The 23,791-nt window shown below is 38.1% G+C and overlaps 2 protein-coding genes across 2 annotated transcripts in view; one reads left to right on the top strand and one right to left on the bottom strand.

Moving 5' to 3' along the window:
• Positions 1-23,791, bottom strand: part of CPNE3 (copine 3) — a 112,322-nt gene that overhangs the window by 32,922 nt on the left and 55,609 nt on the right. The gene's annotated exons all lie outside the window — the stretch shown is intronic.
• Positions 1-23,791, top strand: part of CNGB3 (cyclic nucleotide gated channel subunit beta 3) — a 72,017-nt gene that overhangs the window by 29,954 nt on the left and 18,272 nt on the right. Inside the window, exons 4-10 of the mRNA XM_075705895.1 lie at positions 6,700-6,854; positions 7,347-7,532; positions 9,013-9,221; positions 11,147-11,197; positions 13,139-13,225; positions 14,519-14,583; positions 18,690-18,812. Coding sequence (XP_075562010.1) covers positions 6,700-6,854; positions 7,347-7,532; positions 9,013-9,221; positions 11,147-11,197; positions 13,139-13,225; positions 14,519-14,583; positions 18,690-18,812 — 876 coding nt within the window. The remainder of the gene's footprint in view (positions 1-6,699; positions 6,855-7,346; positions 7,533-9,012; positions 9,222-11,146; positions 11,198-13,138; positions 13,226-14,518; positions 14,584-18,689; positions 18,813-23,791) is intronic.

The following is a 23,791-nucleotide window of genomic DNA, read 5'->3' as shown; positions in this document are numbered from 1 at the left end:
AAGTAATTTGTTCACTTTCCAAACCTTTATATATATATCAAGGTAGTTTGCTGAAGAGGATTTCCATCCTGCATCCATTTGCTTACATTCTCAGGAATCACTGCCTACAATAGTTTTCATGATCTTAGCTAATATAATCTTGGAAGTGTGTCATGCTTATTTCAGCTGCTACCCACTCATATTAGAAGGCTGTCTAAAATCCCAGTCTTGAAAGGCTTAGAAACTTTCTTCAGACCTTTAACTCATCATACTAATTTGTGGTGTTTCTATTCACATTTATTCTTATTAAAATACTGTTCCTCAGCTCAAATACCTCTTTTCCCTACACGGTTCTCCACCAAAATTTGAATTTATAGACAATGATCCTATTGCCTCTCAATCTGTTTTGCTATCTATTTTAAAGGCAGGTTCCCAACAGCCTTGATCATTCTTAGAGACTTTACACGGTTTCCTACAGGAATTGACCTTTTGAGTATAGCTGGTCAGCATAACTCTCACCTTTGGCTTATATACCAATATTAATTCTTCCTTCACTGGCAATATGTCAGATGCATTCTAGGGTTACATTTGCACCAGTTTTTTTCATAGCCAGATTACAGTATGGCTCATAGGCACCCTATTGTTGACTAAAACACTTGTATATTTATCCTTTTGTCATCTGCAACTGATGACCCCACCATTTAAAAAAGACATTCTTACAATTTGTTTCTAAAAGCATGTCTCCATTATGTAGCATTAGATTTGTTCTCATTTCTATTACTCAGTCTAAATAATTCAATTTTTCCTGTACAGGAATCAGTCCTACTTTTTAATCTTCCAAATCCAATGTCCTAACAAACATCATTAGCACACTACTATATTTTGTACCAACATAGTTAAAGAAAGTAAAAAAAGCTCACTCCTAAAACACCATAAGCATCCTGTGCAGGTAAAGGAGAAGGATAGGGTCCTTTCGCAGGCAATTCAGAGCAGAAACCTATCTTAGTAATTCTGAACATCTCCTCAGAGAAGCCTTCTATTCACTATAAAGGGAGCATAATCAGAACAGCTAAAGTTAGCTTTTTGGAATACCCCTGTTCTTGTACCAAGCAGATGACTAACACATTTTTTTCTGTTACAGAGAAACATTAGGTTTCCTAGTCATTTTGGATGTGTGAGCTTAGACTTGGAACTGGGGACAGACAGAGGATTCTGGTTTCTATAAAATTACCCATACTATGATTGTCAGCACAAATTGAGGATGTGTTTTTGAATCAATACCTTTCATGATGCCTGGAACTACATTTTTCTATCTCACTGAAATTTTTCTCAGCTATACCATCATGTTTTGTAGACATTTGTATAGCTACAAATTGTCATATCCTTCTGAAAACTGGTTGTTTGAATTAGAGATTCTCCATAATTTATTGAAGACAACAAATTATTTTTTCAAGACACAGGTTGTACATACGATCATAAATCATAATGTCAGTACTCAATAAAAGCATTAAATGTTCTATTGCAAGATCAAGAATTACATTTCCAAGTAGATAGGAGAAAGTCTCTTAAGTGTTGCAAAATAAGGGTTATAACTGAAATCAGCAAAAAGTGGTATAGATTTTTTTCAGGAAGCAGCATACATTTAAGAAATACATTTTCTCAGGGGTCACCGGGTAGATAAAAGATGGAGTTGAACTCAGGTGTTTGGTGTTCATGGCCAAAAAGCAAGAAAGATTTAAACTCTAGATTGCAACTTAGAAAAGGGAAAACTTGATTTATTGTGAAATAAGCTATTGCATTTCTTGATCCTTGTTTTGTTTGCACTCTTAACACAGAAAACCTCAAAGCCACAGTACTTAACAGATGTTACTTGCATTAGCATACTCAACACAGTATTTCCATGGCCTGTTCTTTCAAGGCCATTTTCTTCCACTACGTTATATCTGTCTAAATATTTTCTCTTGGCATGTGGAGAATTAAGGCACTGTAATTTTATTCACTAAACAAACAAGTTAAAACCTGCAAGTTAAAAAAATAAAACTTACAAATTAAAAACATAAGAAAATTACATTATTATTATTCTTCTATTGTTACATACGTTGCTATTGTTCATAGAATCATAGAATCATAGAATCGTTTAGGTTGGAAAAGACCTTTAAGATCATCCAGTCCAACCATTAACCTACACTACCAAGTCTACTCTAAGCCAATCAAGGGTAGACTAGACTAAACCATGTTCCGAAGTGCCACATCAACCCATTTTTTGAACACTTCCAGGGATGGTGACTCCACCACCTCTCTGGGAAGCCGCTTCCAATGCTTGACCACCCTTTCCGTAAAGAAATTTTTCCTAATATCCAACCTAAACCTCCCCTGGTGCAGCTTTAGCTCATTTCCTCTCGTCCTATCGCTAACTACTTGGGAGAAGAGACCAACACCCACCTCACTACAACCTCCTTTCAGGGAGTTGCAGAGAGCGATAAGGTCTCCCCTCAGCCTCCTCTTCTCTAAGCTACACAACCCCAGTTCCCTCAGCCGCTCCTCATAAGGCCTGTGCTCCAGACCCTTCACCAGCCTTGTTGCCCTTCTCTGAACACGCTCCAGCACCTCAATGTCTTTCTTGTAGTGAGGGGCCCAAAACTGGACACAGTATTCCAGGTGCGGCCTCACCAGCGCCAAGTACAGGGGGACAATCACCTCCCTGCTCCTGCTGGCCACACTATTCCTGATACAAGCCAGGATGCTGTTGGCCTTCTTGGCCACCTGGGTACACTGCTGCCTCATGTTCAGCCGGCTGTCTACCCACACCCCCAGGTCCTTTTTGGCCAGGCAGTTTTCCAGCCACTCTTCCCCAAGCCTGTAGCGTTGCATGGGGTTGTTTTGACCCAAGTGCAGGACCCGGCACTTGGCCTTGTTAAACCTCATACAGTTGGTCTTGTCCCATTGGTCCAGCCTGTCCAGGTCCCTCTGCAGGGCCATCCTACCCTCCAGCAGATCGACACTCCCACCCAGTTTGGTGTTGTCTGCAAATTTACTGAGGTTGCACTCAATCCCCTCATCCAGATCATTGATAAAGATATTAAACAAGGCTGGCCCCAAAACAGAGCCCTGGGGAACACCGCTCGTGACCGGCTGCCAAGTGGACTTAACTCCATTTACCACAACTCTCTGGGCTCAGCCACTCAACCAGTTTTTTACCCAGCGAAGACTATGCCCGTCCAAGCCATGAGCTGCCAGCTTCCCAAGGAGAATATTATGGGAGACGGTGTCAAAAGTTTTGCTAAAGTCCAGGTAAATGACATCCACAGCCTTTCCATCATCTACCAGGCGGGTCACCAGGTCATAGTTAAACAAAGTATGTTTGAGGTAATAACAAAACTGTGTGCACAGTACATGAGTTGTGGTCCTGACTTTTTTACTTCCTAGGCCATGTGAAACTATTATTTCGCCAGGGAATAAACATTTCTGCCCTGTAAAGGACTACATGATATAGTAAGTAATATAGACCTAGGCATATTGTGACATTACATAAAGGTCAGAGATAAATTTGCTTAAAGAATAACATGTCAGCTTAGGGACAAATCCTAGCACTCAGCACAGCTCAGCACAGGAAAACAAAGGCAAAGTATCTTTCTGCTCATCTAAGCAGTGTGTTAGTAAGGGAGCAGATTTACCTCTGACTGCAGATCTGCCTCTGTATGGCGCAAACTATTCAGCTGTATAACACAGGCAGAGACAAACCAGGAATTGATTGATATCCACAAGTTTGATCACCCTCTGAGAGTTTTCATATAGAGGATAAAACCAAAGAGCCCAGTGTGAAATCAATACAGTCTGTAATTATAAGTGTGAGGTAAGAATGAACATAATTATGAATTCAAAATGAGGCATTATCTCCTTAACAGAGCATGCTAAAAACATAAGTCAGCCTAACCTTTCTCATAGGCAGAAGATCTGAAAGTCTGAGCAGTAGCAAACCAGAACCAGAAAACATTGCAATGTAGTATGATGGACAAATTAAAATTATTAAATGTGGTCTCTTCAAAGAGAATTACCTTAGTCAGGTCTCTGACCTGGAAAACGTACTCATTCCTGCCAGTTGTCATGTTCTGCTGGCAGCTATGTGTTTTCGTATATGAATTAATAAAGCATATATTAATAGTTAATAAAAAGTTTAGCACACAAAAGAGCACACACATACTGAAAGAAACATCACTAAACAAAAAAGAGAGGAGCAAAAGAGGAAAGCACCTCAGCTCTGCTGGGGAAATGATCTCAGGCCAGTCAGGAGGTGCTGAGCCAGACTCTAATTTCCACCAAGGGTGCTGCATGCAGTGAAAGGCATCTGCACAGCACTGGTGTCATGAATTCATGGAAAAGTACCACCTAATGCAAGAGATGGAGTGAAGTTTGAACAGGCTTCATTAGCCAAGGCAGTTTAAAGTGCACCTCCACACGAAGCACAGGTACGTTACACATCTTCAAATTAGCAGTATTCAACATGCAGCCTCCTCCATCTGTATTAACCAGAGAAAATTTAAAGTAAGCATTTTGTTACTAGAAAATAATAGAGGAGGAGGTAACGCAAACCAAATGAAAAGTAGGGCAAAGAAAATCGATTTCTCATCAACTGTGGGGCAAATAACTTTAAACAAACTCACATAGTTTCTAATCAGTACCAAATAACAACACGGTTCCTATGGGCTACACTCCAATGATAAAGCACCAAATTTATGGTATAGGAGACTTTAAATTTTATTGGAAAGTCTGTGAAATAACAAGAAAATCCCACACATCTTATAGCTTATCCCTAGAAAGCAGATAGAAAGGGCCTTTGGCATGACACTTGTGATAAGTGTATTTTACTATAAGATAGCTAATGCCCTGAGCAAACACAGCAATAGTGAAGAGTAAGAATTATTTGAAATTCTTTGCATAGTAGCTGAAAAACTAATTGTGACATGTTAGCTCAAAACAAGAAAGGATTTCATTACACTGCAGATGGCCTGAGCAAAGGGAATATGCAACACAAAAGGAACTGTGATGAGATTACGAAGTATATCAGAACTGTTTGATTCATCTCCTGTCTGGGGAGTTTTAAGAAATAGACAGGACAGAAGACTTAAATTAGAGGAATGATAACCACATACTTCCAGACTTCTGTTTCTTCTGCTTTTACAGCTTATCTCCATTTTATCCACTGATTTTATTGCTGAAGGATTTTCACATCCTTATATCATATTTCCTTGGGCACTGTGATATGTCTTGTGTCTCCAGACAACTGTGCTTCTCAAAAAGCTACATGCATCCCACTCTGACATTCTCCTTTTTTAGTTACAGCTCCTTCTGTTAGGAACTTCAAAGTAGGTTTAGGTCTTGAGGAGACATGATGTTTATTTTAAGATCTCTTTGGAGTGTTTTTAAATTCTTCCCTACTTAAGATGCTGTTATACCACTTTCCCTCTACTCATCTTCTCAAGAATTTGGAAATTTCAGGCATGCCTCACTCTTGGTCTGCTTCTTCTCTTGCTGTAACATCCACATCTCCATGGTATTTGGGACAGAGCTGAAAAACTGACAGGAAAAAAGAACAACTCTCTGCTGTACTACCTGTGTTGGGCATAGGTGGCAGGGTTTCAGTACAGGGGTGGTAGTTGTGACCTGTGTGGGAGGAGGCACCGAGCTGCCCTGAGCCACTCACAGCCATTTCCAGCCAGCTCTGACACCAGTGTGTGAGACCAGCTGAGAAGTGTTCAGTCTAGGATACAGAAGAAATCCCATATCCTGGTGTCCACATAGAGGAAGTCCAAATGCCTGGCCCAGCTGCCAGCTGGGTGGTACTCCAAAACAGCCCCAGTTTGCATAATCAGACACTAGCAAGTAATTGAGGATGAAATTTCAAAAAAGTTGATCAAGAAACACCTTCAGCTAGATTTTCTAATTGACTGCGCAGCATGCATAGATCCTATTAAAAGCATTAGTTTCAGTGCAGAATATGAGAGTGCGGGTGTTTGAAAATGAACTGGCCTCAGGTTTGAGGAAATGCTGTGAGTGCTGGCATATCAGTTCAGTGTAACTATAACCCTGAGTAAATGTGTGGTGGGGAACTTCTTAATGGAAACAGCAGCTTCAGCACAAACACCATTATTTTGCTTCCACTTGGTAAAACATGCACTTTTAACCTGATATTAGCTGATATTCATTACAAAAATGAGATTAAATCAATTTTCCCAAGATTAGGAAGCATAAAGTAAGCATGGTCTCTCCTCTCCTACCTGCACATCACAGTCTTTAACTTAGTTATGTCCTGTTATCATTAGGATATTACCATATAATAATGAGCACACTTTTATGCACAGATGGTAAGAGCATGCCTTGTATCTTAGCAAATACACAGGATAGGTCCTCCGCTTTACATAGCCACAGTAGAACTTGGTGAAAAGCAGCAGTGGGAAGTCATTAGTGTAGTGGGCTACACAGAGCACAGGCTACAGGACCTCCTCTGCTTGAAATATCATGTAGGCTGTTGCATGTAGGCAGCAATATCAGTTGACATAAGCAGGAAGCAAGAGCGGGTGTCCATTTACTGTGAAGTGATGTGAATAAGCACTGTGGCCAATAAAGGTCCACTCTTAATTTCTGACTTCTGCTCAGAAGTAGAATTAGCACTGTTTCCTTCCAGTGCTTTTTTTTAAGCTTTTTTCCTTTTGTTTTAATTAGCACACAGAATCCAAGACCTTCGAGTTTCCAATCAAATGAGTATGCTGATGCCCAACTTAAAGAGCTTGCCAGAAAAATGCGGGAAAGGGCAACAGTCTATAAGGAAAAGCTGAAAGACCCAGTGCTGTCCTCCCCTGAAGGCAGTCCTACAGCTTGTAAGTGACTCCAGAAATAGCTGTGCATTTGTTGGGTTTAAAGATGAAAATTATTTTGTGGGAACAGAAAATACTGTGGGAAAATTTTCAAATAAGTATAGTATGTTTACCCACTGAAGTGGATGTTTGTGCCCATTGAAGTTAATTTATCCTTATTAGTCTACAGTAAAGAGTGCTGAATTATGAATTATCTTATTTCTTGTCAGTCTTTTATGGCATTAGTTATGGGCACTGTCCAAGGAAATACAGTAATATATATATTGCACTCCATAACATCAAGTTCCCTGTTCTTGATAGAAGATGTACATGATTATATCAGTGGTGATTTTATTCTCCAGTCTGTTTTCTAATGCATTCAGTATTACAATGAATTGTAGCTTTAGTTACTGCCAGGTGTTTTTAGAAAAGTTTTTAACATCATGAAGCTCTTGTACATGTTAAAACAGGGTGTAGTAATTGAGCCATTATTAAAATGTCACCCTTTGTGGCTAGCACCATCAAAGAAGCAGCCTCAACCCCCACCAAAAGAAGAAAAAAAAGAAGAAAAGAAAGAGGATGCAGAAGCAAAGCCAGAGGAGGATCATTACTGCGATATGCTGTGCTGTAAATTCAAAAAACCTCCACTGAAAAAATACATGGAGTATCTGCAGCTACCAGACAGCATAGACTCATACACAGGTAAATTAAAAGCTATGCAATAAAATGGGGTAAAGGCGTATTGAAGTAGCCTAGTACTACATAGCACCTGTGAGCCACCGTAAGATCCACATTCCAGTTTGCAACTCAGAGGGATGCATAGATCCTGCCCTAAAGAACACGTATTCCAAACAGGGAAAAGACATGAAAAGTGACAACAGTTGTAAAGATGGTATGCACAAGCTGGTATGCAAACCAAACATGATTAAAACCCAAGTCTTCTGATTCTTGATCTAGAATTTGTCCCATTCATTAGGGCCAAATAGTTATTTTGTCAGTTATAACATACACCAGCAGCATGCCAAATGTGTTGAGTTTCTTCAGATGCATTAAATTCTGTATGCTTTCATAAACTCATCTTTATTCCCTGTTGCAAATTCTTTGTGTGCCTCCTAGCTCCAACCTAGATCACTTCAGCAGCCTGTGCCATTGAAAAAGGGAGAATGGTAGGTTGCTGTCGTGGTTTAACCCTGGCTGGATGCCAAGTGCCCACCTAAGCCGCTCTATCACTCCCCTTCTCAACTGGACAGGGGAGAGAAAATATAACAAAAAACTCATGGGTTGAGGTAAGGACAGGGAGATCACTCAGCAGTTACCGTCATGGGCAAAACAGACTTGAGTTGGGGAAAATCAGTTTAATTTATTAACAGTCAAAACTGAGTAAGGTAATGGGAAATAAAAATTAAATCTTAATTAAGTGTGGGTCCCTTCCATAGGGTGCAGCCCTTCAGGAGCAGACTGCTCCAGCGTGGGTCCCCCACGGGGTCACAAGTCCTGCCCGCAAACCTGCACCAGCCTGGGCTCCTCCCTCTCCATGGGTCCACAGGTCCTGCCAGGAGCCTGCTCCAGCGTGGGCTTCCCATGGGGTCACAGCCTCCTTTGGGCATCCACCTGCTCCAGCGTGGTGTCCTCCCCGGGCTGCAGGTGGATATCTGCTCCACCATGGACCTCCATGGGTGCAGGGGCACAGCTGCCTCACCATGGTCTTCACTAGGGGCTGCAGGGGAATCTCTGCTCTGGCGCCTGGAGCATCTCCTCCTCTTCCTCCTTCACTGACCTTGGTACCTACAGAGTCGTTCCTCTCACATAGTCTCACTCTGCAGTCCAGCTGCATTGTGTGTCCCGGTGTTTTGGGGTTTTTTGGGGGGAAGGGGGGGTGGGGCTTCTCAAATATGTTATCCCAGAGGTGCTACCACTGTCACTGAGGGGCTCGGCCTTGGCCAGCGGTGGGTCCATCTTGGAGCCGCCTGACACTGGCTCTGTCAGACACAGAGGAAGCTTCTAGCAGCTTCTCACAGAAGCCACTGCTGTAACCCCCCTGCTACCGAAACATTGCCACGCAAATCCAGTACAGTTGCTCTGGGCAGAAGCTTTCCCAGAGACTGCAGTAGAATAAATGTGTCTAAAAGAATGAGAAAAGATTCTAAGTTCATGCCTGTAAATTCAATGTTTTTTCTTTCAGATCACCGTTACGTTGCATGGCTCATGCTTGTGACAGTCGCCTATAATTGGAATTGCTGGTTTATTCCCCTTCGCTTTGTGTTTCCATATCAAACCCCAAGTAATACAATATACTGGTTTATCACAGACATCATTTGTGATATCTGCTACCTGTGTGACTTACTGATTTTCCAGCCCCGAGTACAATTTTTAAGAGGAGGAGATATAATAGTAAGTATTGGAAGTGGGATTTCCACAGGTCGTAGTTGTGTGTTAAAGTACATTATAGAAATTCCCTCTAATCTGACACATTTTTTCCTCCTGTGTCAAATATATTTAACTTTTTTATTTATCAAAGGATACCTATGTTCTTCTTCACTGACCTTCAATTATCCTATTTTGGAAGAAAGAAACATATCCATTGTCTACATTCTTAAAAAAAGAAAAAACAGATTTGAAAGTAACAGATGAGAGCAGTCAGAACAGGCATAAAGCTGTTTCTCATCAGGAGTAAATTGGTGCAGCTTCACTGGAATCAGTGATTATATGACTATGTGTTCATACATGTATGCATGCATTTGTATGTTTGTGTGAAACTTTCAGCTTTCTATTCACCTTGCGCAAGAATCATAGTTGAAGACGATGCACGTTCTGCTCAGGTTGGACAGGATACCCATGTTTTGTTACAGATTGTGAGATTGTGGCATTTTTCACCAAAATCAGAGCAAATCCCTGTAATTTCAGGATGCTTTGAAAATAATTTATTTGAGATATTTTATTTGGGGAAAATATGTACATTCAATTTTGCTTCTTGCTATTATTTTTGTGTTATCTTTTTACAGAAAAATGCAAAATAAAACTCTGAGCAAGTACCTGAAAAAAGGTAAAAGCTTGCCCTTAACAATCTAAAGGCCATCTAGAACATGAACATTTCTTTAAACTCTTCCCTACTTTTGATTCTTTAACTTCTTATAGAATAAATCCTAATGTGGAAAAAAATGAGTTTAGATAACTTCGGTGTGACACTACTGTGCCCAACAGACAGTAAATTCAAAATTATATATCTTCAAATGTAATTTGGAACTAGATTTATTTCAGTGTTTTACATAAAATTTTACACATTGTGCATACAAGATATTACTGATACCTTTACAGAGGAATCTCAGATAAAACCGTGCAAATATAGTTTGGATGGATATCAAATGCAGTGCAGTGTAATGTATTTTTCCATGCCAAGACATTCAGTAACTGGCAATCTTGCCTAAATCCTACAAAACTCAAGTTTTATGAACAAGGTTAAAACTCTGAAGTAGGAAGCTTACCTTTTGTTTCCCTTGAAGCTGTTTGTACAAATCACAGATTCTAGTGCATGAAGAGATGATGTACTGCCTGATCTCCTGCATTTTGTTTAATGCTTAGACTGATAATAGTGAAAAGTTGGCATGGGAATAAGATATCAAAGCTATTTTTAAAGTGTCTCTGGTATAAATAGAGAAAGTATAATAATAGACGCATTTCTTTAGATACTTGTGATTACCCTTTCTTATTAAGGTATTAGCATCAGTTCCCAGGGAGAGCAATTTAAAAATAAATAGCTAATCATTACTAATGAATGCAATGTTGATTATTATAATGCTAATAATGCTAGCATGTTAATGCTAGCTTTCAAAGAGCTAATTTTGTACAGCGCCATCAGAAATGTTCTTTGCATTTTTCTTGGAACCACTGAAGTCAAATGGAGTTTTTGGCCCTGAAATTGAAGAGGTTTGAGTCAAGCACCAACTGGTACAGATGTCTTGAGAGCGAAGATTTGTGGGAAAAATGTAACACACTTCACTAGACCAACAGCCATACTTGGGAAAAAATCAGACAAATCACAAACCTGATTTTTTCAAGTAGGACTAATAAAATCTGGTCTAATGTAAACTGGTCTAACAAAAGTACTACTTCTTCCTACAGATATTTCTCCATTCATACTTTTAGACCATCATTAATGTAACTGTCATCATCCCTACTATCAGAGGAGAATTATTATTATTATTATTATTATTATTATTATTATTATTATTATTATTATTATTTTTGTCTAGTAGCAGGGGCTCATTCTTGACATCTGTTCTTGACTATGCCTTTTTCTCCTTTTGTTATCACTGTAGTCAGACAGAGTGGAAATGAAGAAATTCTACCACAGCTCTATGAAGTTTCGGGTAAGCAGATCCTGTGTTACTGGTGTCATTATGTAAGTTCTCGCTGTAGGATTTCACAGGATTTTTTTCATTCACTGAAATTCAGTTAAAGAACATCACCAGAAAGCATTGGCTTGATGGCATGACAGTGCTCACCAGCTGAAGATTGCCATCTTCATAAACAGTGTTTAATTGTAAGACAGAATAATCACAAATGCAATTATAAATATTAATTTTGAATAATAATAGATTAATAAAATGGAATTAATACGATTCTCTGTTTTGATGGATTTGTGCAAAGTCATCACCGCACACACTGGAAGACAATAGCACAGTTTGCCAGAAATTCTTTAAACAAAATAAAAAGTCTTGAACTTAGATGATAACTCTATTCAGTGAACTGTTATGCGTGGTACTGAGGTCATCACTCACACAAACAAAAACAAAAATTCAAACTAAGATTTTTGATGCTTATTGCTTTTTGTAAAAACAAAGGTGCATTTGATTTAGGAAAAGTATTTATTTTGTTCCTAAATATTGCCTTTGCCAACAGAGGATAGGTAGTCTATTGAATTCCTGATACACATACAGCTCTGCAACACTGAGCCTGCATCTCTGAAATCTCAGTTATTGCTCCCTCCTCTTCTGTAAATATTTTTGCACCTGCCTTGTTTCAGAGTTAAATTTGGCTCAATGACTGTGTTATCACTACTTATATACTTGAGGTTAAGCTATCCAAAAGTGCAGGATATACACTGTATAAGCAAGTGAGTAGGACAGAGTCAAACTTACAACAAGAGAACTTTGTGGATATCTATGGTTTTATTTTAAGTTCACACCTGCAGTATGTTTAGTGCTCTTGATTTCTGTAGAAACTAATGAGAGTTGGGTGTTGTCACCACATGCAAGATATAGATATAATCTGGGAATTTGTCATATGATTAAGTACTAACTGACAGTTACTGATATTAAAGCACTTCTGACTAAATTTTGCCTCCTCTTAGATATGTGTCTGAGAGAGGGAGAGAGGCCATAAAAGGCTGTTTGTCCTCAATCAATTTTTTTGTTTGGTTTGCTTTCTTCAGGGAGTTCAGGTATTAACGCATCTTACTTGCATGGAATAAAAGGTCAGTGCTGCAGGCTAGTTGCTGCCAACACAAGTTACGTCTCTCAGGGCAAAGGCATTTCTGATTACAGTGACATGAAGCCTACAGTTCCACATCCCTCTTTTGTTCCCAAATGATAGCAGCAACAGAGCAAAGCATCACAGGATCTTTAAAAAGGCAAAGCCAAGTTTGCCACAGCTTTCCTTCTCTCCACAGAATTCCTGGAAAGAATAAAGGAGGTAGATAAGGAGAGTAATCACACAGTTGATGTACTGCAGGGAGATGTTGAAAATCTTAGCAATGTGGGAAGGAGAAGCATCCAAATATAACAAAAGAAAATATCTATTTAAAAAAAAATCCAAAGTTATGATCCTATGATGGATCTGTTGTTTGGAACACATGGTTTCTGCAGATTGCAAGCAAGGAGTCAAATTCACCGTGTTCCCTCAGATTGTTTTAGGCAGCCTGGTTTTAAAAGCCATAGGACTACTAAGTGCTTGTGGAGTGCTCTCCCCACCTCCACTCACCAGCCACATGCCTACCATTTTAGTCTTGTCAGAACTATAGTTGAAATAACAGAATGTATTAGTAATCAAATATCTGAGATACTGTTAATAATCCCCATGAAATAGATGAAAAACTCAGGCAGGGGGGACTTAGGAGCAGGGTAGAGCAAAGCTGTTGGTGTTTTCAAAGAGATAATCTTGCCTGCCAGTACTTCAGAAGTTATGGCCTTAGCATGCTGACTGTTCAAATATTATACTCAATCATGGTTCAATCTAAGTAGGTTTTTGACAGCAAGTAAATGCATTATGATTATTGTGAAGTTTAAATTGACCTCTCTGCTCTTCAACAGCTTGATGTGATATCAGTATTGCCGTTTGAAGTTTTATACTTCTTCTTTGGATTTAACCCAGCATTTAGAGCAAATCGGATGCTAAAGGTAAGATCTGTGTTAGTGATGGATGGCTAACCACACATAAATGTTTTTACAATCCAATGGAAAGTTGTTTATAATATTTAGGAATATGAAATTTAGAAATTGGAAAATGTCTTCAGGATAAGCTACAACATCAATAAAAAAACTCAACAAAAAATACAAGATATAATCTAGCCAAATGAAGCCCTTATTCTCTTACTTTTCTTCTGACTTTATTATTTCCTGCTTTGAAAAGGTGTTTTGTGATTAAGGCTGGTTTGTTTCCATTACTTAAATTAGATTAATCTTAAATTACCTGTTTAGTTTTCAAAGACCAAAAAAAATTAATTTAAGATCACTAATTAATGCCAATGTATTTTCCCCTTCTGTTAGTAATGTCAGGTGCTTAAAAGCAAGGGAGGGAACTTTAAGGACAACATAAAGTGTACACAGAGTATTTAGCAATCATAAACCCACTTTTGTTATCGAGTCCAAAGACATCTGGAGTTGTGCAATGAAGGGGCTAAGAAGGGAATAGACAACAGCCCTCTCCCTGCATTTCATTGTACCTAGAAGGCCATTCTGTGGCTAAATATATTCCCCTTCACACAGGGAATATGTTGACAAAGAATTGGTTTTCATTTAAAGTTGGAGGAGGAACAAGAACTCTGAGAATAAAATGAAGGTGCTCTTCCCTTCAGTTTTCAAGAAAACTTCAAAATTCCATAAATCAGATCCAAAACAATATGAAAGAATGAAAAGTTAATCAGTACCTCATATTAGGCAAACAGACATGTACTGAATAGAAACAAAGAAAAAAGCTACATGTGACTATTAAGGGCTATCACTAAAGTTAAACTACAAATAATTAACAAGAGGAATTCGATACAGCAGCAATTGTTACTACATGGTGTCGTCTAGTATGTAGTTGTTGATACATGCGATCACTTACTGAGAATTACTGGATTTTCAGACAGTAAAAAAGGATTTTTATGTATGTAATTCTCTCTGATAAAGTTGCCCAAGCAATTATATATATTTGACGAAGTAGAAGTCATTCATCTGCAGCAGTCTGACCTAAACAGCAAGGTTATTTCTATAATCAGATTAATGGGACACTCAACAGCCAACACAACATTTAACTCAATTTTCATCTTTGCTTTGCAGTTCACCTTTTAGTTAAATGTTTAAAGAAAGTCAGACTATCGAAAAATCCATTATTTTCAAGATATGTATATGAACTAATATCTGTACTATTAGAAAAAGATGTGTGCTGACGAACAGTGATTGGATTACTTTCATTTGTTTTCCATTCAGCATAACACATTCTTTGAGTTTAATGATCGCTTGGAAGCTATCCTGGACAAAGCATACATCTACAGGTATGTGCTTATTAAACTCTCGTAGCATGCAAAGCTTGGCACGGAATCCATTTCATTTGATTTCATGACTTGTCAGTGAAGCACTGGATGGAAAATGATACATCTTTAACTGTTCAATTTAAGATTTTTTAAAATATCTGTCTTTATTGTAATCATTAAAATAATAAATGTAAAACTTCACTCACATATGAAATCTATCTCAGTTCAGCTGGCCTGGTTCAGGCAAAATGTTCACCAAACTGAGGCTCCTGACAAAATTTAACTGATCAGAATTGTCAGAAGTTTCTTTAGTGAAAGAGCTAAAGAATAGTTTCTTTAGGTTGCTAATAACAGTGCCAAATCCTCAGTAGCTGTTTATTTGTACTTAGTAAGAGTCATGAGCTTGAGCCTGAGTCAAGATTTTTCTTCAAATAAGCTCTCACCATGAACCTGGCATATACAGAACCTTGATCCTCCACTGCATTGACTAAACTTGGAATGAGAATCAACTCAGCACAGATCTCAAATAGTGATTATAACTGTTGTCCGCTGCACTATGTTTTCACCCTCTGCATTGACTAGAATAATACTGGAACCAACTCAAGCAGTCCGTGGACATGGGCATAGCAAGTTTCACAGGCCCCTCAGCAGTCAGTGATGCTGCTAAGACCCAATGAATCCATCTACTGTGTCACCATCATTCTCATCTACTGTGAGTGTCATCAGATGTAGTTTATCCTGTGCAATTCCTACACCAACAGATTTTTTTTTTCCCTGTCCCAGTTTTGGGGCATGTATTGTTGCTGTGTGTTGCTGCAGCAGAAATAAGAACCTTTTGTTTACCTTCTTACTCTATTTTAGAGATAATTGCACTTAAATCATAGAATCATAGAATCATAGAATCATCTAGGTTGGAAAAGACCTTTAAGATCATCCAGTCCAACCATTAACCTACACTACCAAGCCCACTCTAGACTAATCAAGGGTAGACCAGACTAAACCATATCCCGAAGTGCCACATCTACCCGTTTTTTAAACGCCTCCAGGGATGGTGACTCCACCACCTCTCTGGGCAGCCTTGGTAGGCTTGGTATTTATACATTCCAATTGAGATATTTTATGAGATTTAGAAACTAGGTAATTCAAAAAGGAGTTTGAAACATCATCTATTTCATATTTTCATGTACCTGCAAAGTAGAAAAAACTTAGAAGTTTGAAAGTTCTGCTAAAGTGTTTTTGAGATGCTGACCTCCACAAAGCTTATTCTTATGTTGCCCTCTCCTTTCACTTATTGAAGAGTCTTTTGTGGTTTGGGTGGGGTTTTTTTAATTTTTTTTTTTTTTTAATTCTTGTTGGTACAAGAGAATGCTTGTCTGAATTTCCACAAGATGAAGAAATTGTTTTTCATTTTTTGAATCACTGCCTCCTTATTTTCACCAATTTCTAATTTCATTAAAAAGAATGAGTTTTCATCTCTCTTGCTTATATTTTTTAACTATTTCTAATGTTGTGAATTTTAATTATTTAATTACTTAATTAATTTCCATATTACTTTCTTTGCTTTGGAGTCATAATTCAATGACTTTTCTGTATCTCCTATAATATTTGCAATGAGTACTGGGAGATATGGATTTTTAATATAGATGGGTTTGAATCAAGTGATTAGCTTGCATGTAACATAATGTTGTGTGTATATGGCTTTCAAGGAAATGGGAACAAATTATCAAACTCATTTTCACCCAAGTAGGCAGTTTTGCAAGGGACAGTGTTTCACACTATATAAAAGTACAGAATGGGAAATGGTTGTTTAAAGGGCAATTTCAGAATTTATATCAGTGTATATCTTCAAGTTACTCTAACTTTGAAGGACAAGATATTGATTTGTGTGTCAAAAAACAGAGCAGGTGCTCATTTAGAAATGCTAAGACACACCCGGCAAGATCTCACTGGTCCTGTACAATGTATGAGGTAGCTGGAAAGACAGAGACAGTTACTCTGCAAAGCTGTTCTACCTTGTTAGTTTAGACAGTTTTGTAGCATGGTATTGGTTGAGTGCCACATCTCTGTGTTGCCACTTGTGTCTTTGCTTCCTGGTCACAGGTGCACTTACATTTTCCAATATTAAATCACTTGCAGAATGTAAACTGCAGAATGTAAATATTACAAATTGAATCCATTTTCTACCTCACACTCTTAAGAGGCCAGAAACCTACAATGTGTGAAATAGAGCACTCTTCATAACTAAAATGCAATTTTAAATCCTGCTGAAGATGTACAGAACAACAATGGTAGAGCACGTGGACTTCAATATTGCTCAGCATATATAGGGTTAACAGTATTGATGCTTTATTATCTATAAGCTTTCCCATCAATGCATTGCTAAGGTTTCTGGTAGAAAAAAAACGCCTGCATACTGTGCTATCAAAATGTTGTATTTTGTATTTGCACCTATTAAAAATGTCATGCCATGCCCTGATACAATGCTTTAAAACACACTTCAGAAAACACTGATTCTCAGTCTTTGAGGTGCTCATTGGTAAAAACATTTATATGGCGGAGATCTTTCAATTGGCTTACCAGAAGGCATTAGGGGCAGGAAAGAAAAAGGCCAAATGGAGAAGAGAGGTCATTATACAGAAGAAGAGTACAAATAGGAAATAAAAAATACCAAAAAGATGGGATGTTTGTGTAAACTACAGTATTTTATTTGACTGTAACAATGTTTTGATCTGAGATCCTGGTATGGTCACCATTTGAGTGATAAGGCACCAATTAACTGAATAATGTCAAACTAAGCTTCTACACAGCAAGTGTATGCGTCTGGGTGGATTCTCTTCTCAAACTCATTAGTCTGAGTTTGTAGGAATAGAGCTAGAAAAAGTTACTACATCTTATCTACCCATTGTGGTAGATTCAACATGTGCCTTGAAAAATATAATATATATTGTAGCAAAGGTTTCCAGAACCTTTACTCAGACCTCAGGAGTCAACCTGCATGGATTCAAACTTGTGCACAAGACCCAGTGTGGTCAATATTGCAGTATTACTAGATCACATCAGCTGTCTGCTGTTCTCAATAGCTTGCAACCCTAAACAGAGCTGTTCTGGAAGCACACCAACATTTACACAGAGAAGTGGCATTCATTTGTCAACATCCTAAAGAAGAAGAAATAGGGAGATTGCTCAGTGGCATGGAAAGGCAAAAGAGGGCAGGCAATGGCACATCAAGAACCACCAAAGAAGTGCACAACACAGAAGCAACCACAGAGATATTATCTCCCATTAACTTAGTTTATAGACCTAACTTATTTACAACTTATTAAATTTTCATTAAACCATGCACTCAGTTACTATGGTCTGTAAACTGCGATGAATTCTTGCTGTAGCAGATATACTCATTATGTACCAGCCTCCCTGTGTTCAGGCAAGTCCTGTACTTTTCCTGCTTATTTATCCCTAGCCTGTATGAATACTTGAATGGAGAGCTAAATCCAGAAGATCTTTCTTTTGATCCCCATGCACTGAACAGAGGATATACAATGAGATCATTGTTGTATTACACAGAAAGCTGCTTGGTGCTTAAGTAGTTCATCATTGGTGTTCTTCATAGCACTGGCCATAAGCATAAGAATGGGGATTAGGAATGATATAACTTCTACTGTAGCCACTAGATCATACTATTTAGTAGATCTACTGCAGACTTCCTAGCACAGCTTTTGTAAAGCAGTTCATTTCTGACCTCAGACATTTCTTGGCTTCGGTTCACAAGTTTAGAGCCTATCTTGAACAGAGTTTGGCAAACACATTAACCCTCTAGCCTCATTAATATAGCTTCAAATTTCTGTAAATATTCATATCCAATTAAAGAAGTGGTTTATAAAGTCCTCAGGGAACAATAATTTTAAAATTACCCTGTGTCAAATATTCTAGCAAAGATATTTATTTGCCCTTGGACAAATGTGAGAGACAGGTAACTGCCAGCTATTTTTTTCACAGAGTCAATACAGGTGGGGAACTACTTAGTGGATGCTTAATATAAACATTGTTGATCCAAAAAAGCAAAGGGTTCCATATTAAAAGGAAAGAAAAATGTAAGTTGTTTTACAGCAATCTGTTGACTTTTATAGGGTCATTCGAACAACTGGATACTTGCTGTTTATCTTGCACATTAATGCATGCCTGTATTATTGGGCTTCAGACTATGAAGGACTTGGCAGCACTAGATGGGTGTATGATGGCAAAGGAAACATGTAAGTACTTTTCTCTTGCAAAAGATTTTTGTTGGTTTTGTTCCTTACTGCATCCGCCTCCTTTTTCTATGCCTTTGCTTGCAGGGTATGCCCTTACTTTACAAGTGCTCGGATAGCAAACTCTTAGCACCATGACTGCTGATTAGCAGCTTTCAGTACTAACACATATTCAGAGGGCAGGTGCAGTGAATAATCAGTTTACCACTTTCAGCTTTTACAGGTTTATGAGTCAGTGCTAAGCACTAACTTAATTAAACATTTATAAAGCAACAAGGGCCATAAATTAAATTTGTTGATTGCATATGCACATGGGAACTGTTAGAAGGATTGCAGAACATCCCTCAAAGGAATCGGAGGCACTGATTTTTTTTCTGCCACACAGTACTGTGTCATTAAAATGCAACATTTTAGTCCCTCTAAACACCATGGTGACTGGTCTGAAAAAAATTCCACCCATTTTCTCTGATCTTTTAGGAAGGTCATGCTTAAACATGTGGCAGAGTGTCTCCAGTGGGAAGGACTGGATATTGGCACACTTTTCCACAAAATCTTTGTGACAGTAATAGGCTGGGTGCTAAGTAAGGGACATTCATTAAGATGATGGAGAGGAAGCAAGAAGAAATAGCAAAGTCATAATATATTTTGTGGGTAATTATATAAAAGCATAGCTAGTAGGTTCAGATGTATGAACATTCATTTCTTTCAAAGGCCATAATATAGTTAAAGCCACAGAAGCTCAATTTGTTCATTAATTACATTATTTGCAAACCCACATATAATATACTACTGCTGTCATAAATCACCCTTTAAACAACTTTTCGCGTTTCTCTTACAGACATGCTCCTCTTGCTTGTAATTTTGTCAGACTTCACGAGTTTGGTGTGAAGTCACTATCTTGAAGGGTAAGAAAATAGCCTTTCAGAGTAAAACACACTTTCTGTAAAGCAGCCTTGTTTTTTTATAATTCCAGTTCTCTCAAAAAAACCCCGACATGCTGAAATTTCCACACACCACTAAAATACACAGCTTGAGTACTGCAGTCAGACACATGCAGGCAGGCTCATGTAGCTCAGTGGGACCACTTATGTAAGTGAAGTTATACACAGGTATTTATTCACAGGATCAAGGCTTCCAGAAATCTGACAAGAAAAATGCAGAACAAATTTCCATTTATAGCTATTTTTGTTAATGTCATTCTTGGGAATACTTGCCTCATAATTAAAAAATAAGGTAACTAAGACTGAGCAACTTGAAAACTCTGAAAGTAGAGCACTTTCTCAGTCTTCAAGTTTATAATGTTTCTTCAGAACAGCCTAGAGAACAGGCAAGAAAGTCTTCCCTTTTTTCACAGGCAAGAATATTTTACATTTCACTCAGGGAAACAATTGGTAGAAATTATTTGCTAGCTTGATCACAGACAATGCAGTTCTGCCCAGAGGCAATGGGCAGGTTTTTTAATATTTTGTGATACCTTTTCCATGAGGAGACAAAAACACTTCTCAAATGATGACACACTGAAATCACATGGGATTTAGGGCAAATTTTTTTACAAACAATAATAAACTGATAAGTCAAGGTCTGCATTAAACTGAGATGCTGAAATAAAATGCATATTAGAATACATCCGTGTAAGCCTCATTAAGCCATTAATCTACCTCATCTTGACATTGGTTGGTGATTGTATGAGTTTGTTCTTTTGCCTGTATCTAACCCATACTGGATTATATGGTCTCTTGTACATGGAACCCCAAAGAGTAACCCATGTTGAGCTGCATTTCATGAAGTATAGCTTGCTACCCCACTAACAGCAAATGCCTTCTGTATGGGATAGTCATTGCCTTAGAGAATCAGGCATGATGTATTATCTGATTGTCAAATATTTGGGATTTTTTGACAGAGAGGCATTGTGTGAACATTAGGTATTATTGCAGATGCAATGTAAATTTAAACATATCAGACAAGATACTTCTAGGTATATTCATTTCTCTGGAAAGCAGGAATTAAGAACAATCCAGGAAAAAAATCTGTCAGTAAGAGTGACCAGAACTGCAGTATAGCACAACAGTGCAGATGTAATTTCCTTTCACACAGCAGTGAGAGTTGCCAATATTTGAAGCCAAATATGCCATTGGTCTCACATAGAATGGGAACACATTCAGAAAGAAGATAAGACAAATGTAGCTTCTTAGCTAATTAAAAAAAAAATGACAGCAAGCAGTTTGACAAATAAATCAAAGTACTAGTGGGCTCAGATTACAGCAACCCAAAGCAAATGATCTGGCACTGATTTAGTGGCATGAATTTTTTATGTAGAATCCCTGCTGTGTCCATAAAATGTTGCTAGTTATGGCCAAAATCAGTTCTTAAAAACGTCAACACTTCTAGGAACTTGGTTTTTTTCCTTTCCAGGCTGAAAAGAATACACAGACAACAGTTTCCCTTATCGATTTGATTATATATATGTTTCTGAGCAGGCATACTAACTGGTGAACTTCAATTTATAACTAACAGCTCTACACAGCACTCAAACCACAAGCAAAATTACCAAAGTAGCTCTTTTTGCAAATTTCTGCTAGCTGTATTCTTTTCCAGCTCGTGTCCAGACTCTAAAGTGTTAGTGCCAGTCCAAGAAGATTTGAGGTCTTTTGCATGGCAGCCTTCAATCAAGGCCTTTGACCTGAGGTGCAAAAGGCAGTCAACCTTAACCCCCTGCAATGCACCCAAATCAGCCACACAAAATGCTCCCAGCATTAAAACTGCGCTCATGAGCTTCGTATAATTAGGCACAGACCTCAGTCTCTCCTAATGCAGAAGGATAGCATCCCTCATGCAACACTGTAGTGTAGAGCCTATGTAACCACAGCAGCAGGATACTGAAAAGGTCTCTTAATTATAGCTAAGCGAACAATTTGAACTCTATGTGTTTATTTACAATCTAACTTAACTACTTAAGTAAGAGATCAATCTCCTTAATTCCTCAGGAAAATGGACAAATCCTCTAGAAAGGGATTCAAGGCAGGAACATGATGTCATTTTTCTGAATTGTCCCATGGAAGTATCTGTCTCTCATCACTGTCCATAGAGGAAACTAAAACTAGGAAGCTGAAATTCCCATGCAAACCCCCCAGGTCAGCATTGAATTTAGGCAAAACAAATTATTCCACTTTGTTCATGGTGTGCTGTTTTGCAAGTCATCCACACGTAGTTTGCAAAATTCTCCAGCATATTTATTAATCAAGACATCTATTTGCATCCTGATGATGTTTCTGTATAGCTTGCTGCCTTCCTGCTCTGGGCACGGACTTAGCAGATATCTGGAAGTCCCAGAAAATGGTCACTGTACGTGTCTAGAACAACTCTACTTCTTTGGTATGCATTGCCCCATATGCAGTAAGACTGGCATATCTTAAAAGGTTTCTTGCGGATATCAGCTATACATTGCACTTGCAACAGGTCTGATGCGTCCACTAACAGTGCTTGCTATACGGAGGCAGTTTTGTGCCTCCGGACAATCTGTGAATGCACAGCCCAACTCAAGTATGTCAGACCTAATGCTTTCAGACCTGATACTTGCAGCCATACTTTTTAGATGAAAGCTTTGTAGTTTACACAATCCTGCCTGATCATCATACCCACAGCCACCTGATGAATAAGTCACTCAAGAAAAAGAGGTACTAAGAAGGAGGTCATTAGAGTATGAGTTTATAAAGGCCACTTCTTTACTCTGCTTAAGATTTGATTTACCTGTATTAACCAAAACCATGTAAGAAGTTTAGCGTATACTTGAATATTACTTGAATACTTACATATTACTTGAATACCTACATATTACTTGAAATGGACTTTTATGAAAAAGATATTTCTATTGGCATAATATTACAAGGTATCTTATTTGCAGTGTTTCTGAATGTTTTCACACCTAGGACTTATTTTAGGGAAAAATCTAGTAGTTTGATTGCCTGAAGGATAAACATACCCTCTATGTTGTGTAGAGGGAAAATCCCTTTCTCATCTCACGTTGTTTGCTTCAACAGTAATGTTATAGCAGGCTAGTAAGCCATATGGTGAGCAATGGTGGTTTCCAGACACTAGTTAGTAGGAAGCAGAGCTGCTAATACTGTTGAAATAGGAGTCTGTTTTTTCTGGCTTTCCGTAAACAAGATTTACAATCCCATTTCTCCCCTTCTTAGGGAAAAAAAGCCGCTTTATATTTCAACTGTGTAACTTTCATTTCAGATTAAAATTAAAACAATAAAATGCGTAAATGGAGAAAATATAAAACCTGTGCTTAAAAGATAGTGAATATCATGTGACTTTGCCAGTAGAAAGTTTCTTTTGAAGTAAAATTACAGAAGAATATACTGTATTAACTACATCTTCAGAAAGGGGTGGGCAGATCTGAAAAAAATCTCTTACATTTTGGATATGCAACAATGCAAAGAAGAATGTGACCCCTAAATTCCTTTGAGGAGCTGCTTTCATTCTTTGTAGACATTCCCAGAATGAGGATTATATTGTCTATCATGGTGGACTTAGCAAGCTTGGCATTCAAGGCCATTGGGGGAGAGGGACTTGGTTAATTACCTTCACTCCCTGTAGTAACTAGCACAGAAGTAATGTTAATTTCTTTACTTTTATATTCATAAATTAAACATATTTCAAGCACTACAGCATTCTCAGTTATGGCAAATGAATATGATATTAATATGCTTTATATGATAATTCCCCTCAGACAAGCTAGAGACATCATTTTATGCTTTAATCTGCAATTCTTCCAAAACAGATCTAAGGCCTTTTCTTACTATTTATATATGCTACAAAAGTTTAAAAGAAAGTTGCCACTTATGCATACTTTGCTGGAAGCATGCATAGGTGATGATTTTTTTTGAACCCAAGTGAAAATATTACAGTGGTGTAATCCAGCTGTTCATTTTGCACCCCTAACAAAGGAAAATGATATGATGGCAGATATGCCATGA

The sequence above is a fragment of the Pelecanus crispus genome, chromosome 2, assembly GCF_030463565.1.
Source record: "Pelecanus crispus isolate bPelCri1 chromosome 2, bPelCri1.pri, whole genome shotgun sequence".
NCBI lineage: Eukaryota > Metazoa > Chordata > Aves > Pelecaniformes > Pelecanidae > Pelecanus > Pelecanus crispus.
The sequence above is the reverse complement of the archived record's forward strand: the minus strand, read 5'-3'. Positions and strand labels throughout refer to the sequence as shown.